Source organism: Notamacropus eugenii, chromosome 1, assembly GCF_028372415.1.
Source record: "Notamacropus eugenii isolate mMacEug1 chromosome 1, mMacEug1.pri_v2, whole genome shotgun sequence".
Classification (NCBI taxonomy): domain Eukaryota; kingdom Metazoa; phylum Chordata; class Mammalia; order Diprotodontia; family Macropodidae; genus Notamacropus; species Notamacropus eugenii.
The window spans coordinates 324,048,730-324,064,766 of record NC_092872.1 but is presented as its reverse complement, the minus strand read 5'-3'; the positions used below and the strand labels follow the sequence as shown (position 1 = coordinate 324,064,766).

Below are 16,037 nucleotides of genomic sequence, written 5' to 3'. Positions count from 1 at the left end.
TGAAACTTGGCTATGATACTGCTGTAAGTTTTCTTCCTGGGATCTCTTTCAGGTAGTGTTTGGTAGATTTTTCCTATTGCTATTTTGCCTTGTTCTAGAACTTCAGGGCAATTTTCCTTGATAATTTCTTGTAATATTGTATCAAAATTTTTTATTGTAATTTTCAGGTATGGGCCGACTATTCTTACATTATTTTTCTTCAGTTTGTTCTCCAGATTAGTTGTTTGTGTGATGAAATGTTTCACACTCTCCTCTACTTCTCTATTCTTTTGATTTTGGTTTGTTATTTCTTGGTGGCTTAGAATGTCATTAGGTTGCTTTTGCCCAATTCTAGTTTCCAAGGAATTATTTTCTTAAGTTTTTAATTCTCTATTTTGAATTGGTTGACTTTCTTTTCGTACTTTTCTTGGATTGCTCTTATTTTTCTCTAAGTTTTCCTTCATCTTTCTTATTTGATTTTTAAAGAGCTTTTTAAGTTCCTTCAAGAACTCTTTTTAGGCTTGGGATCATTTGACATTTTTCCTTGAAAAAGAAGTGGCTTTTTTTTTTTGGCTCTGTTTTCTTCCTCTGAATATAAACCCAGATCTTCTCCATCCCCATAGTAGATCTGTGGTTGAGTTTTCTCCTGTGCTTACTCATTGTTATTTATTTATTTTTATTTGTTTTTAGCAGCTATTAGTGTAATCAAATTCTAGTCCCAAGGTATGGGGAATGATGCCCCAAGTCACAGGTCCTTCTTACTGTTATTTTTCTGAGGTCTGCCCTAGGGCTTACCCTTTTGCTCTCCTCTCCACTCCTAAACCCATGGCTAGAGCCTCCAGGTACACTGCCCTGCAAATGATCTTGCTCCCTGTGGTCCTTCTGGTGGCTACAAATTACAGTCTCTTAGCTAATTGATATTTCCTGAATCTTTTTGATTCAGTTTTAACCCTTAATGCCATTGTTAGAGCTATTATGTTGCAGTTCACCCATTATAAGGGCTGTTACAAGGCTCTTTGTCCTCCAGTTTAGAATACCAAGGGAGTGATTGGCCTAGCCTGAGACTCTCTTCTCTTGTGTAGGTAGATAATATTATTCTAGATCAGATCAGTTCAGTGACTTAGGTTCAGGATTTGAATGCAGTGAAAGGATTTCGAAGATTAAAAGGAATGTTAATTCAATTGAAGAACTACTCTGCAGTCCTCTTTTTCTCTCCTTTTCCCCCTGGCAGTTAGCAACACTAAGTCAGAATGGTGTCTGTCCTGAATAATGAGAATTAAAGTAAAACCTGGATATTTTATGCTTGGGGAGGTAGGGGTGGGGAAGGAAACCAAAACAGTAAATTCATACCTCATCTTGAAGAAGACCTCTCTGTCCCCTAAAAGGGAAGCCGGACCTATCTTGATAACAACAGGTACAGTTCCAGTTTGTTATCGCCTTTACTAAAAGATGGCACCCCAAATTGAATACAGCGTTCCACTTGTTTTCTATTTGAGGCTCATTAATGTAGCAGCACATTTACAGTGTGCTTTGAAGTTTGTAAAAGCATTATATATGTTATTTCATTTGATCCTGACAACAGGGAGGAAGGTGCTGTTTTTATCCCTATTTTATAGAGCAGAAAGAGATTGAAAGTTCAGCTTACTTGCTAGTAAGTGTTGAACACTGGATTTGAGCTTGGGGGTTTCCTAACATCAAGTCCAACACTTGTGTCTACTATGCCACTTTAGAACTGAGTATACTCCTGTATAGGATCATTGCTATACCTGGGGTTTCTATCAGGGTGAAAGAGTATTCTGTTGATACCAATCAATTACACTGCCTGCTATTGTACCAGGTACTGTGCCAAATACTTTATAGGTTAAAAAAAAATAAAATTTTGGGCACACTTGGTTACTCAACACACTGTTTCTAATAGCATTTGCTTGGGAAAATGCCTTCCAACTTCCTAGGACCTGACTCTCAACCTGTTCTTTAGATCCACATGTAATCAAGATGAAATCACTAGAATCCTTCATTTATAGCCTGTTTAAAACCTCAAGACACTGACTTTGGTGTTTTGTTTTTTTTTAACTAACTTTGGCCCTTCCCAGGAGTTAACTTTTTGGTCAGTGTAGTATGAAATTGTTAATTTTTAAGTTCAGAATTTTCTGTGAACACTTGACTTAATTGCAGAAGGGCGGTCTCTGCTGTGGAGAAGCTTATAGTTATGTTCCTTTATGTTTTCCCGTAATAAAAATAAGCTATTTTTGTGTATCCCAGAAGCCCAAGTTTTTTGACATTGAGAAGTCACAGCCTTATTTTAAAGGAGGGAGCTTTCTTTCCTTTTCTAAACATAACTTCTGTTGTTTTTTTTCATGCTAGGAGTTCTGTTTCCCCTGCTAAGCCCTTGAACCCAACAATATTTGAAGTTCTGGGTTCTGTATGATGGTAGACCAAACTGTCTGAAACTCTGCTAGGGCAAAGATTTCCATTGTTCTTTGATGTCTCTGTGTAATTCCAAAAGGGAGAGAATCAGGTTCAATGGATAGAAAAATCAACAGAAGAAATAAGGATCTTCAGGATAATAGTAACAGTACTTTAATTAGAACATTTCTTGAAAATAAAGGACTAGGAAGATATACTCAGAACTGTTCTACCCAGTTTTCCAGACCCATTGATGACCCTCAGGACAGTTTAGGTGGGAAACTTTGTTACCCACTTTCCAGGTATTCTTTAGTGATGTCAATTGCATTTTTGTTCCTCTTTGTTCATTGTCCTGGTTGTCATTAAATAAAAGTTGTCTTTTCTTAGGCTCTTGCCCTTTCTTTGTATTTTAGTGTTATTAGTGGAAATCTGTAGTTAGAGTCATTCTCAATTAATAAGATTTTTGCTATTGTACTCAGTGAACTTTGTTTTCTCCATTGCCCCACAGTGTTTCTCAGGCCACTTCTCATCTATAGTTGCCTCCCGATAAGTGTTGGATTACCTTTTCTCTGAAGTGTGAATTTTCAGATCGTGTTTCCTTTTTTCCCTAGCCCATTTTCTAGCATTTTTGTTTCCTTTCATATTTCTTTCCCTAATCCTTCTCTGTCACCATACATTTTACCACTGTTGGTACTAACTTCAGACAAGATGTTTAGCACCAAAGCTTCTTTCAGCATGTCTTTCTCCCCTGACAGTTAGCGGTCCTAACTTTTGTGAAGAATATTTTTGTTTTTAAACAGTGACTAAACTTAAGAGAAATCACTTAATACTTTTTTGTCATGGAGAATAATTTTTGAGATTGAAAAATCCAAATGTTTTCCAACATACTAGGAAACACCATTAACACTCTTTAGTGTAGAGAGCCGCAGTGGACTCCTTTCAAGTTAACAATATAAGCCTTTTTTTAAAAGGGATTTGAACTCTTTATTAACAATTGAGACTCACTGCTTTTGTCAGATTTCTTCTTGTGAAAGAGTTGAATTAAAATAAGGAAAAGCTGAATTTTTTTTCCTTCATTTCTCATAGTTGTATACTGAAGTCAGTATGGTTCTATGCCATAGGTGTCAGTCTTGCCTGGACTCCATGCTACCACCAAAATTCCCAAGTACATCTGAGATTAAAATACAGTTGGGAAATGATAAAAATACAGTAAATAAAATACAGTACAATATAGATAATGTTAATTTGTGGTTTTCTAAGTCAGTTTTTGGCTCCCAGAGATCTGTTTTTATCTGAATTTGACGCCACAGAATTATTTTATGCAGTTATGATAGGAAAGACCACACAGAGTAGGCAACCATCTGTCTTTGGTCTCCCTTAAGGAGAAAGCTTGTATCATTGGGCACATTGTATATACTTTGGACTTCTAGTGGGAACAAAGGCTTGGACTGTGACAGTTATCTCAGGATTGTCTCAGGCCAATATAGCACAACTTCATGGAGAAAGTTAATCACTTAGTTGACATTTTCTGTTTTATGCTTCTCAAACCCACATGTGCCTTCACCATTACAGACAGCCAATGGGAATGTGGAAGCCAAGGTGGTGTGTTTCTACAGAAGGAGAGACATCTCAAGCACCCTGATTGCCCTGGCGGACAAACATGCAAGTGAGTGCTCCTTTGGGACTTGCACCTCCTTTTGGGTCTCTGGGACTGGGTGAGGTTAGGTAAGGGGAGGGAGCAATCACTTGTCTCATACTCTTCTCATTGGGGCTGGGAATACAGCAGGACCTGGGAGGGTGCTTGTCACTGGCTAATTGAGAGCCTAAGTACAGGCCACAGATACTGGTGTGGTGCCGGTCAATGTAATGTCTAGTAATTTTATCAGATTGGTGTTCAGAATGCATTCAGACTTTGACTCTACCCTGACTACTCCTTGATAAAGAGGAACTGTATTCTAAAAGCTAATAAAATGATACCTCTTTTTTTGAGCATTGATTATTGAGGCATTCCATTGGCACATGATGGCAAAGACCATTTTTAGCCTTCGTTTGTTTTCTTGCTTTGAAATATTATACCACTGAAACATGTCTGAGACCTGCTGAATGAATGCAGTAATGGAAAACCAACTTAAAAAAATTATCTGCCTTTCTTGAAACCCTTTAGTCATATCTTCAGTTATAGACTGTTCAGTCCTAATTTTGGTGAAAAGGTCCAGAAATTCTTTCTTTTCTTCCTTCCTTGTCCTTTGCAAAAGGTTTCCATATGTCTTTGAGTGGGAAAATTAACTCATTTGCTATACTGCTCTGCCCTTTTACATTGCATGTTTCGAGTCAGATTTTCTTCCCCTTTAACCTAAGTGCTTACTTTCATGAGCTTTATGTAATGATAGATAGAAATGTTAGAATTTATGAAAAAATTTACAAATGTTTAATAAAGTATCATTAAAGCATTTGTTTAAATCTGATATAAGTCTTTAGGAAAATTGATTTAATTTTCTTTCCTGTTTGATTGGTTGTTGTCCTTCATACTGGAAGAGGACCAAAATGACATCAGTATGTTGGGGTCATATGTGTCTGATCAGACCAGTATGAGCTCAGAAGGCTCTAGATAGGTAGGATATAAATAGTCCATATGAACCTTTGGGATGGATGGAATTTTAATATAAGTCAATGTAATAAACTTCTGTTAACATTATATTCTTCACAACTCAGCAGTATCCCTTGGTCTCATTACTAAATAGTAGAGAAACACTACACATTTTATTTCATTGAGTCTCTGTTTTCAGGTCAGTTTGTAGGTAATACCACTACACTAAGTAATGATTGATTTGTCTTAAGCTAACTTGAGGATGTATTTATGATAGAGTTATTGAGAGCTAAATGGTCTTCAGTGTGTTTTCCTTTTAGTAGGAAGAAGAGCAGAAGCTGCAATAGCTGATAATGAAATAATGCTCTAAGGTTTCAAATAAATCATTTAACTTGAGCCTCACAACAGCCCTGTGAGATATTATCCAAATTTGTAGCTGAGAAAACTAAAAAAGCTCAGTAAGTAAGAAAATAGCCATTATCAATAAAAACAAGAAACATCTGTATAATCTTACTGGAAAATGAACTTCTGTTATGATTATTTTGCAGTTTTAGATGATGTGATGGTATGTATATAAACTTTTCATACCTCATCAACATAGCATAAACTGAATTTAAATAAAGTTTTTTCTAGGACAATGTTAAAAAAAGTAAAATGCCAACGCAGTCTTCATTTTCTAGGCACAAAGTCATAAATTTCTCTAAAAGTTTCACTTTCAAATGGAAAGGAAATCTTCCTTCTGTAATTATCGAAGAATCTATTGCTTTCAGAAAATTGGTGCTACTTATTTTGGCCTCTGAATCTGGTAGTTGTGTTATTTCCTCATACTCATACAACACTTTATGGTTTTTTTGTTTGTTTGGTTTTTTTTTTTTGTACTAAATCTTGTCAATTTCTTGAATGGTCCTGAAATGCACTTTAAAGATTGCCATAAGTCTGTCTCTTACCTCTTTCCACATCTAAACCCTGATCCTTGTGTCCAGGAAATCCAGATTCTAACCTGAGAATGGGTTGTGTCCACAAATTGATTTATCTTGTAAGTAATTGATTAGACATTCAGTCAACAAACATTTATTAAATTCTTCCATTCTCCCTCCTTACTCCCATATACCCCTTCACTCCTTTCCGGTTGCCAGCCTTGGCCCTTAAGGAGCTCACATTCTAATCAGGGAGAGAGCATATATGCATACGTGTGTGTGTGTGTGTGTGTGTGTGCGTGCGTGCGTGTGTGCGATACAGACATATATACATGCATTCACCCATACAGATACACACAACTAATACAAGATAGTTTGGGGATGGAGCCCACTAATCCCTGGCAGAATCAGGAAAAGCTTCATGTAGATGGTAGCAGTTGAATAGAATCTTGAAGTAAGCCAGAGAGTCCAAGAAGTAGGAGTAAGGAGTGAGTACGGGGAAAATTAGGACAAAGACACTGAGAAAAGAAGGCATTATGTGTGTGGAATAGCAGATAGGCCTGTATGGCTGAAGTACAGATTTTGTGAAGGGTATAATGTCAGTTGGTGTGAGTGAAATTTAAAGTAAACTAAGGTAAGTTTCTTATAGCAAGATAACATTTTATTGATAGGGAATTAACCTGACAATAAGATGGGTCAGTGGCTCCCTTAGTTACTAGCCAAAGATCAAGAACTGGAGATGTAACTCGATTTTATAAGTATAGAACAAAGAACAGCCCAGAATAGGTGAGATCATACTACTAGTTATAACATTGGCAGCATTGGTTAAATTAATGAAAGTGAGCATACACAGTATGTGAAATCAGGGCAACATCTCTGTCTCTAAGGAATTTTTTTGTGAATTCATAAGTCTAAACTACGTTACTAGGCCAGTGATAGTGAACTTGTAGTAGCGGGCTCAAAGGTGCCTGGGTATGATTTAAGACTACTTTTAACTGGCGAGGAAGATACTAAAGATGGAACAAGGTCAGCTAATCTGCTTCTCAAGGTTAACACAGAATGCCATAGGCATGCAGGAGTATGCAAACTTCTCTTGGCAGGAGTGATTTGCAGGTGTTGCTGAGATAAGCATTCTCATAGAATTTTATGGGAGAATTGTACTTCTAAACTCCAGCTCAGAGTTTCTCTTTCATTAACAGTGATTGTGGGAAAGCTTAAAACTTTGGCATCTAACTCTCAGAAAAATTGAACTTTTGAACTCATGAGCTTCTTCACTTAGAGACAAAAAAGAAGCTTGGGTTTTTATATCAAACACAAAATAGAGTTACAGAATTGAGTATAAAATGCAAAATTGGTATTTGAATTTCTCATAGTATTTATTTAACACATAATAGTGGATTCAATGAAAGATAAAAACATGATTGCTACCCTCAAGGAGTTCATCTTATAATGGTTAAGGAGACTGGGAAGGTAGGAAAGAGTCTTGTGAAAGACTTCAGCTTTTAAGCAGAGTTCATATTTGATCTTAGAAGAAATAGAGAGCTTCTGAAATTTGAATAGTGGTGTAAGATTTGTTCTTCAGGAGAATCACATTGGCTGCTGTATGGTTCATGGATTATGATGGAAAGAAGCTTAAGGTAAGGAGATTAAATTAGGATCATATTAACAGTGGTTCAGGTGAGAAGTGATAAGATCCTGATCTAGCCCTGTAAATAGAATGAAAGGGATATTATGGAGATAAATAAAAGATATATGTAAGGAATATTATTAAGTAATAGATATTATGGAGATAGAAATGACAAAATGTGACAGGTGATGAGTTATATGGAGTGAACGATGAATTAAAATACCTGGGTGACTGGAAAGATGGTGATATCCTTGACAGTAACAGGGCAGTTCAGAAAAGGATTGGGTTTTTGGGGAAAGAAATTTCTATTTTGGACATGTTTCATTTGAGATCTAATTTAGAGCTGAAAAGGACCTTTGAGACCATCTGATCCAGTGGGCAGTTTTTGATGTAGAAACTAGAGCTGTGGAAAGAGATTAGGGCTAAATATATAGATCTTGAAGTTGCTTGCATAAAGATGACAGTTGAACCATAGGGAAACTGATTATATCACTAAATGAAAATTGAGAAAAAAAGAAAGGGCTCAGGAAAGTCTTGGTAAATATTCATAGTCAGGGGGCATGCAAGGATGATAAAAAATTAGCACTGGAGCCTGAGAAGGAACATTTAAGCAGATAGGAGAACCATGAAAGTGTACTAATGTGAGGAAAATCCAGAGACAAGAGGGGTTTCAGTGGTGTCATGCTATAGAGAGGTCAGGGAGGATGAGAATTGAGAAGAAGCCAATTGAAATATTAAGAATGTGTTTCCATGTAGGAATAATAATATACGTTGTTATGCCCCCTGGGTTAATCCACAAGAACCCAGTTTATCCACAATATAATATTCCTTAAGGGCAAATATTTGAATTTTTTTATCTTGGTATCCCTAGACTGGCTCAGTGTGGCTCACACATAATTACTGAATAAATTTTGTGGAATTGAATTGAATAAGATGGCTGAAATAATGGTGCAGTTTGAAAAATACATTATTCCAATGTTAGTAATTAAAATATAGAAAACTATGTGTTATGTAATTTGAAAAGCAGTTTTATTTCTCCTAAATACTGATGTTGGATGGAAGTCACATTTTAAAAATTCTGTTGCCATCTTTTGTTTTTTATCTCAGTCGTTTCTGATATACCCCATCCTGCTATCCTGAGCTTTGAGCCTTCCCTTATAAGAAAGGAAGAAAAATATCGCTAAGAAAAACCAACTAGACACATTGACTCATTTTTGCATTTTATGCAACAATTCATACCCCATAGACCCTCACCTCCAACAAAATAAATGGAGATATCTTTTCTCATTTCTTCTGAGTCCAGATTGGTAGTTATAGCAAAACCATTTTTAAAAAAAAGTTTTAGATATTTTTTGATGCCTTTTGTCCTTTCATCATGGTTATTACCTGTCCATCCATATTGGAACCTTTCCTTTTGACAAAGGAAAATAATTAAGCAAAAATAGCCAGTGTAGACTGTTTCTTACAATGAGAAAATGTTCTGGTCTAGTATACCTCATCTCTTTTTTTATTAGAAAGTACATATATTTCATCATCTTTTCTCTTGTGTGTCATTATTAGTTATGAGTATTTTTGGTGCTTGTAGCATTCAGTGGCTCGGATTCTTTTATCTTCTTTCACTCCACAGCTTTTTCTTTTCCTTAATTCGTGTCAATATCATTGATTGCCTTTATACTTTTCAGTTAGGGTTAGGGTTGTTTGTGGTGTCAGAAATAAAGATGAAAAGAAAGAGAAAGAAAGATAATTTTCCAAAGACAACTAGTTAACATTTGGAAGTAGGAGGCAATGTTAAAAAAATGTACACCACATATGTGGTGGGCTCCTCTGAGAAACAGAACAACCTAATGATCACTGAACCAGAATAAAGGAAGGCAAGGAAAGAATGATGTATGTCCATTTTTTCCAGAGTCACCAAAAATGAACTAGTTATTGGGGTGGGGACACTGCGGGCCTCGAGGCCACACACTGGAGGACCTAAACGGCCATATGTCATGCAGTCAGACAGTTCCCTATGCTTCACCACCGGGTGGCACAGTCTCCCCTCTCCCCCACTCTCAACTCCCCTCAGTAAGCTCATTGTTATTCCAGGCATGCAATTTAAATTCTCTTTTTGACTTTTAAAATCTGTCATAACCTGACCCCATTCCCTGCTTTTTCAGTCTTTTTGCACTTCACTCCTCTTCTTCTTATTCTTGCTGTTCCTTGAATAATCTCCTAATTTGGGGAATTTTCACTGGGTGTTCATCATGCCTGATGCTCACCTTCCACATCTTTGCCTTCTGACTTCCTTTACATCTCAGCTGAAGTTCCACCTTTTGCTCTCGTCTTCCTTAATTTTGACCTTTTCTTTGAGATTATGCTCAGTTTATCCTGTATATTTATTGTTTGTACATAGTTGTTTCTATGTTGTCTCTCCCACTGGACTGTGAACTTCTTAAGTTCAGTTACTAGGTTTTTTCCCCTTTTTTCTTTTTTTTCTTTTGCCTTTGTAGCACTTAGCACCTGATACCTAGTGACTCAGTGTGTTGTAGATGAAATTGTCTGTTTTACATTTCATAAGTTCCTATCTTCTATTCCATGTTTAGTTAAGAATTTTCCTCTAGGCCTAGTTGCAAATGGTTTATCTCTTTTTTTTTTTAATGTGAGCGCTTATATTTAGATCACGTCTGTTTAGAGCTTGTTGTGGTTTATGGTAAAAGAAGTTGGTCTAAACCCTGCCTCTACTAAATTGCTTTCCAATTTATTGAGCACTTCTTATCAAAAGGGAGATTTTCCTCTATTAATTTATGTTCTTGAGCTTATCAAACAGTAGGCAAGGTTTTTGATTGCTTTTGTTTCTAGCCTATCTAGTTTATCTGTTTATTTTTTCTTTTTTTCAATCAATAGCAAGTAATTTTGATGACTATTGCTATACAATATAGGTTGAGGTCTGAGGCTGTGCCCCTTTTTAATTTTTACTTTCATATTCTAGACCTTTTATTTTTCTTAGTGGACTTTTAAATTAATTTTTTTTTAGTTCTAAAAAGGTATACCTCTGTGTAATTTAGCATGGCACTAAACCTGTAAGTTAATTTAGGAAATGTTGTTATTTTTATGATATTGACATGACCCAATTGTGAAAGTTAATATCTTTGCAATTATTTATAGTCCCATGTGTTTCTACAGAATGCTTCCTAGTTTTCTATTTTGAGATATTTTATTTGTTATGTAATGATAGTGAATGGAGTTTCCCTTAGTATCATTTCTTCTCAGATTTTAAAAAATATTGTATAGAAATGTTGGCATTTTCCTGGATTGAGTTATTTTATCCTTCTCCCTTCATTATGTTACTAATATTTCAGTTTTTCTGATTCTCATCCATTTTCTAAGTACACCAACATAGTATAGTATCTGTAGACAGATAAATTTGTCTCCTATTTTGTTGATGGTTTATATGTTTAACTTTGTCCTCTAGCTCTACTCACATTTCTATACCTAAGTCAAATCATATTTAATACCATTTGTACTAGGAAAGCTTCTTGTCTTATTCCTTTGTAGACAATGCTAGCTCTTGGCTTTATTTGTTTATTTATTTTGGTTTCATTTTTATTTTTTTCCCCAGATTGATTTATTTGTTTGTTTTCAGTTTTCAGCAATCACTTCCTTAAGTTTTAAATTTTCTCTCCCTTCCTTCCCCCTCCCTCCCCAAGAGAGCATTCAGTCTTATATGGGCTCTACACATACATTCTTATTAAACACATTTTCACATTAGTCACGTTACATAGAAGAATTAAAACGAATGAGAGAAAGCATGAGTAAAACTAAGCAAACCAGACATAACAAAAGAGAAAACACTCTGCTTCATTCTGTGTTCCAACTCCATAGTTCTTTCTCTGAACGTGGATGGCATTTTGCATCATGAGTCCTTTGGGAATGTTTTAGGTCCTTTCATTGCTGTGAAGAACTTAAGTCTATCAAAAACAGTCTTGGCATACTGTGTCTGTTACTGTGTATAATGTTCTCCTGGTTCTGCTCACTTCACTCAATAACAGTTCATATAAATCTGTCCAGGTATTTCTGCAGTCTGCCTGTTCATCATTTGTTATAGTATAATAGTATTCCATTACATTCATATACAACAACTTGCCCCACCATTCACCAATTGATGTGCATTCCCTCAATTTCCAGTTCTTGACCACCACAAAAAGAGCTGCTATAAATATTTTTGTACATATGGGTCCCTTTCCCATTTTTTATGATTTCTTTGAGATACAGCCCTAGAAGTGATATTGCTGGGTCAAAGGGTATGCACATTTTTATAGTCCTTTGGGCATAGTTCCAAATTACTCTCCAGAATGGGTGGTTCTTGGTTTTAAAAGATAACTTCCATTTTTGTACTTTTTAGGATTTTTAACATAAATGAAGCCTGTATTATGTCAAAAGCTTTTTCGGTATCCGTTGAAATAATCCCTTTTGGGAATTAGCTGTCTGGCTTATGTGATTAATTATTGTAATTATTTCTCTAATGTTATACCATTTTATCATGAGTTGAGTTAATACAGCTTGGTCATAGTGAATATTTTCTGGATATATTGCTATAGTTTCTTGTTACGGATTTTATCTTAAAAATTAGCATCATTGTTCATTATTGAGATTATCCACATAGTTCTTTTTCTCTTTTGTCACTCCCAGATTTGAGTAATATCACAACATTTATCTCACGTTGGTAGAGTACTTTCTGTTACTCTTTTTAAGAATAATTTTTGGAGTATAGGTATTAAATGTTGTAACTGTTTGATAGAATTTACTTGTAAATCCATTTTATTTTCCTAGTGGAAAACCATTGTGAGGAATTAGATGTGAGTACTTAAACCAGGGTTTGAATCTGTATTAGTGAATGAAACAGGGAAAGGAGGACTATTTGGGGATTGGCTATTAAGTAGCTTTTGTTTTGTGGAAACAGAAGAAAGATATCTACTATGCAGACAGCTTTTGGAGTAGAAAATAGCTAATTTGGGACCAAGAAATATATGGGAAGCCTGAAAGAATCTACTTTATTCTATAAAATGAAGGTATTCTTTCTCTATCCATTTTTAAAGGTTCTGATTTGTTGCAAGGTGTTAATAACTGTGAAATACTTGAATTTCAACCTTAACTGCTGATCTAACAGTTTATGAATATTGGGAAATGAACGATTTAAAAACTGAGAAAAAATGGTATATATGTGGGCCATGAGCATAGACTGTAAATTTATAAGGGATAGCACAGATTGGAAAGGAAATATTTATTGAGGGTGTGGGTGTGTATGATTTATATGTTCATTGTTCTGTTTTATTACTTATTTAGGTATCCATTTTACTTTGGATTGGACTGAGGAACCGTGGTTCTGAACTGAATATGGTTCTTAGGTTAATTTCATCTAGCTAATGAGAAAATAACAGGGAAGGTTATCTGAATGGCCAAACTGGAGCCTGCTCTGTGATGATTGGTCAGATCAGAGAGTAATGACCACAAAGTGAGACCTAGGGATAGAACTGGTGGGTTGGGGCAGGTTTCAAGTAATAGGCACTACAAAGAATGTTTACTTAAGTAGACATTTGACATTAGTGCGATCTGATAGCAGTGGTCTAGTTGTGCAAACTGGTGTTTAGGAACAAGATTATAGTCTTTAGGCAGGATGGTGGAAGTGAGAGTAAAAGTCCTGTTCCAGAGGATTGGAGATACCATGCAGGGGACCAACAGAGTTAGTGGAACTGAAGTCAGTTAGTTGAATTGAAATATAAGGTTGGGCCTTGGCTACAGAGATCTAGCAACAGACCTTGTTCTAGATGAATATGAGTGGGATTTGCAGGCAACAAGGCTGTGAGTCCAAGCTAAGCTACTAAGAATGTTATAGATACAGAACCTTATATCAGTACTGTCATCAGTTTCTGTTTGACTTGGGGAATCTAAGTAAGGAGGTGGATATATCTTAAGGGGATATGCATAGGCCATAAACCAAGCCCTAGCTAAGTTGTGAAAGCATAGTCTGGCCTTAGTGATAATACCTTATAAAAACCACAAATGTAACAATAAAAAATTCTGTTGCTTGTTATTCTCTCACAAGATTTTTAAAAACTACTCAAATAAGATGGTCAGGCAAGTGGGGTAAAAGTGCTTGATTTGGAGTCAGAGGACTTTGTTTCAATTTATGCTACCTGTGTGTCTTTGGTCAACTCGCCTAACTTCTCTGAGGGTTGGTCACTCTTCTGTAAAATGAAGGAGCTGGGAAGAATGCTATCTAAGATTTCTTTCAACTCTCTTATTAGTCTACCAGCATTTATTCTGTATCTGCTGTGTGCTAAGTACTGTGCTAGGTTGTTGTTGTGTTCATCCTTTGTTGCCAAAGAAGACCATGCCATCAGAGAAATGATGATATGAATTGCTCTTGACTGTTTTGAGTGAGGGAGGGCTGTGCAAGGTCACCAGCCTCACTTCTTCTCCAGAGCCATCAGAATCCAGTGACCTGATATTCATCAGGATGACTGGAGGTGACCCAGAATGCACTGGGAGACCTTAGCCCCTTTAGGTCAAGGCCCATTCAGGTACCCACTTAGGGTGAGGTGGCGCCCATTCATTGAATAGGCCTGTTTAAGAAGTAGCCAGGGCATGGCCCCTTTAATGAGGCAAAGAAAAGAAAGACATCAGGCTGGGAGGGAAACAGCAACAGTTAGATATGTGACCTGAATGTTAACAATCATACCACAAAAAAATTAGAAGAAAAACAGATCATATACCTCTTACAGATATTAATGGCTGATGTATTGCTAGTTTAAACTAGAACTATTACAAAAATAAAAGAGATAACTTTCAGTACATATAATGGAAGAACTTCCACACAAAATTAATGCATCAAGGATAAGAAAGGAAGCAGATAATGGGGTAAAAATATCTTTTTTTTCAAAAGCCATTCTTCAAGATAAGTAGGATAGTAACAATTTTCAAAAGAACCATAAACTATTAAAAACCATGTGAAAGAATGCTCCAAAACAATAAGAATAGGAAAAATGCATATTAAAACAGCGCTCAGGTTTTAACACTCCAATATTGACAGTTTCCATTTTTTTGGTTATATTTGTCAGTTTGCAGGACTGTGCTAGGTACTGGAGATATAAATACACAAAATAAATCCTAATGGCAAAGAGCTTCCATTCTAGCAGGAGAAACAAGAAATACCTATATATAAATATATTCAGAATAACTCCAAAGAAAATACAAATAAAAAAGTAGTTAGATACAAGGTGGTTTCACACGGGAAAGACTAACAGTTGAGGGGAGGGATCAGGAAAGGCTTCATATAGAAGGTAATGCTTGTGTTGCATGTTGGAGGAGAGGGAATCTATGAGATGAGAGGATGGAGTGCATTTCCGTGAGGAGGGACAGCCAGTTGAAAGGCATGCAGACAAGAGATAATGAAATTTTATGTGAGAGGAAGACTGAGAAAGCCCCTTTGCTTGAATCTCATAGTTCAGGAGGGATGTGTGTGTTTATATGTTTTTTGTTATTACTGTCGATCCCACCCTGTTAGCCCCACTTCTCTGTGTTTGTGAAGCTCACAACAGAAAAAAAAATGGTTCTCTTCTTATTTTATAGAATATTTTACTCTTACCAAGTAAGTCTCTTACTGGAGTGTAATAGCAATGGCAGGAAAGGGTCAAAAATGCTGTAGGTTCTTCCACAAGATAATGTTACCATTAGCAGGTCTGAGCAACATTGGTAGATGACCAGATTCAGATATTAATGCTGTACTCTTGGTATTAATACTGAAAACTCTGGAAGATTGGGACTGTCCCTAAAGATAAGAAAAGAAAATATACTATCCCTTGTTTTTGAAAGAATCAAAAATAAGTTGATACAGTTATATGGAAAGGAAGAATTCTAAGCCTGATTCTAGGAAGATAGCCTTTCCTTTTTCTCCTACAGTGACTGTCCACCAGAGATAAGAGGAAAAGGCTTCAGAGTTTTCTTGTAGGACAGTCACTTAGAAATCACTGTACTATTGTAGGGGACAAGGACAAGGAAGGGGTAAATAGGGAAAGGTCTGAAAAGGATAGATAAGGGAATACTCATGAACAAAATCAACTCCTAATTCTGTCAATGTGAGAGGGATTAAAAAGAAAGCAAGAAAAACTAAAAACCTGGGATCAGAGACAAGGTAAGGAGAAGAGCTTTAGAAGATTACTTTGTTTTTAGTAGATTACACTTGTCAGACAATCTTCTGCCACATTTGTTAAGAGGGAGGTGGAAACAAAGAACAGAAAAAGCAGGACAGGATATAGAAAAATAGACAATTAACAGTCATAACTGTGAATATGAATGATTGAACTCACCCACAAAATGGAAGAGGACAGCAGAATACAAAAGCAAATTTGACAATATACGTAAGAAACATAGTTGAAACATAGAAATTCACATTTAATCAAAATGAGGAGCTGGAAATAATCTATTTTGCTCCAACTAAACTTAAAAGAAAGCATCTCTCACAATCAGTGATTTCACACAA

The 16,037-nt window shown here is 36.0% G+C and overlaps 1 protein-coding gene across 10 annotated transcripts in view; it reads left to right on the top strand.

Moving 5' to 3' along the window:
- The window catches only part of MTA1 (metastasis associated 1), a 239,907-nt gene that overhangs the window by 80,910 nt on the left and 142,960 nt on the right, over positions 1 to 16,037 (top strand). For 9 of the 10 annotated variants that reach the window (XM_072629652.1, XM_072629661.1, XM_072629656.1 and 6 more), the window contains one exon: positions 3,958 to 4,051. In XM_072629652.1, the coding sequence (XP_072485753.1) occupies positions 3,958 to 4,051 (94 nt within the window). Of the gene's footprint in view, positions 1 to 3,957; positions 4,052 to 16,037 lie in introns of those variants that run through there. The other variant, XM_072629659.1, reaches the window with a different exon arrangement.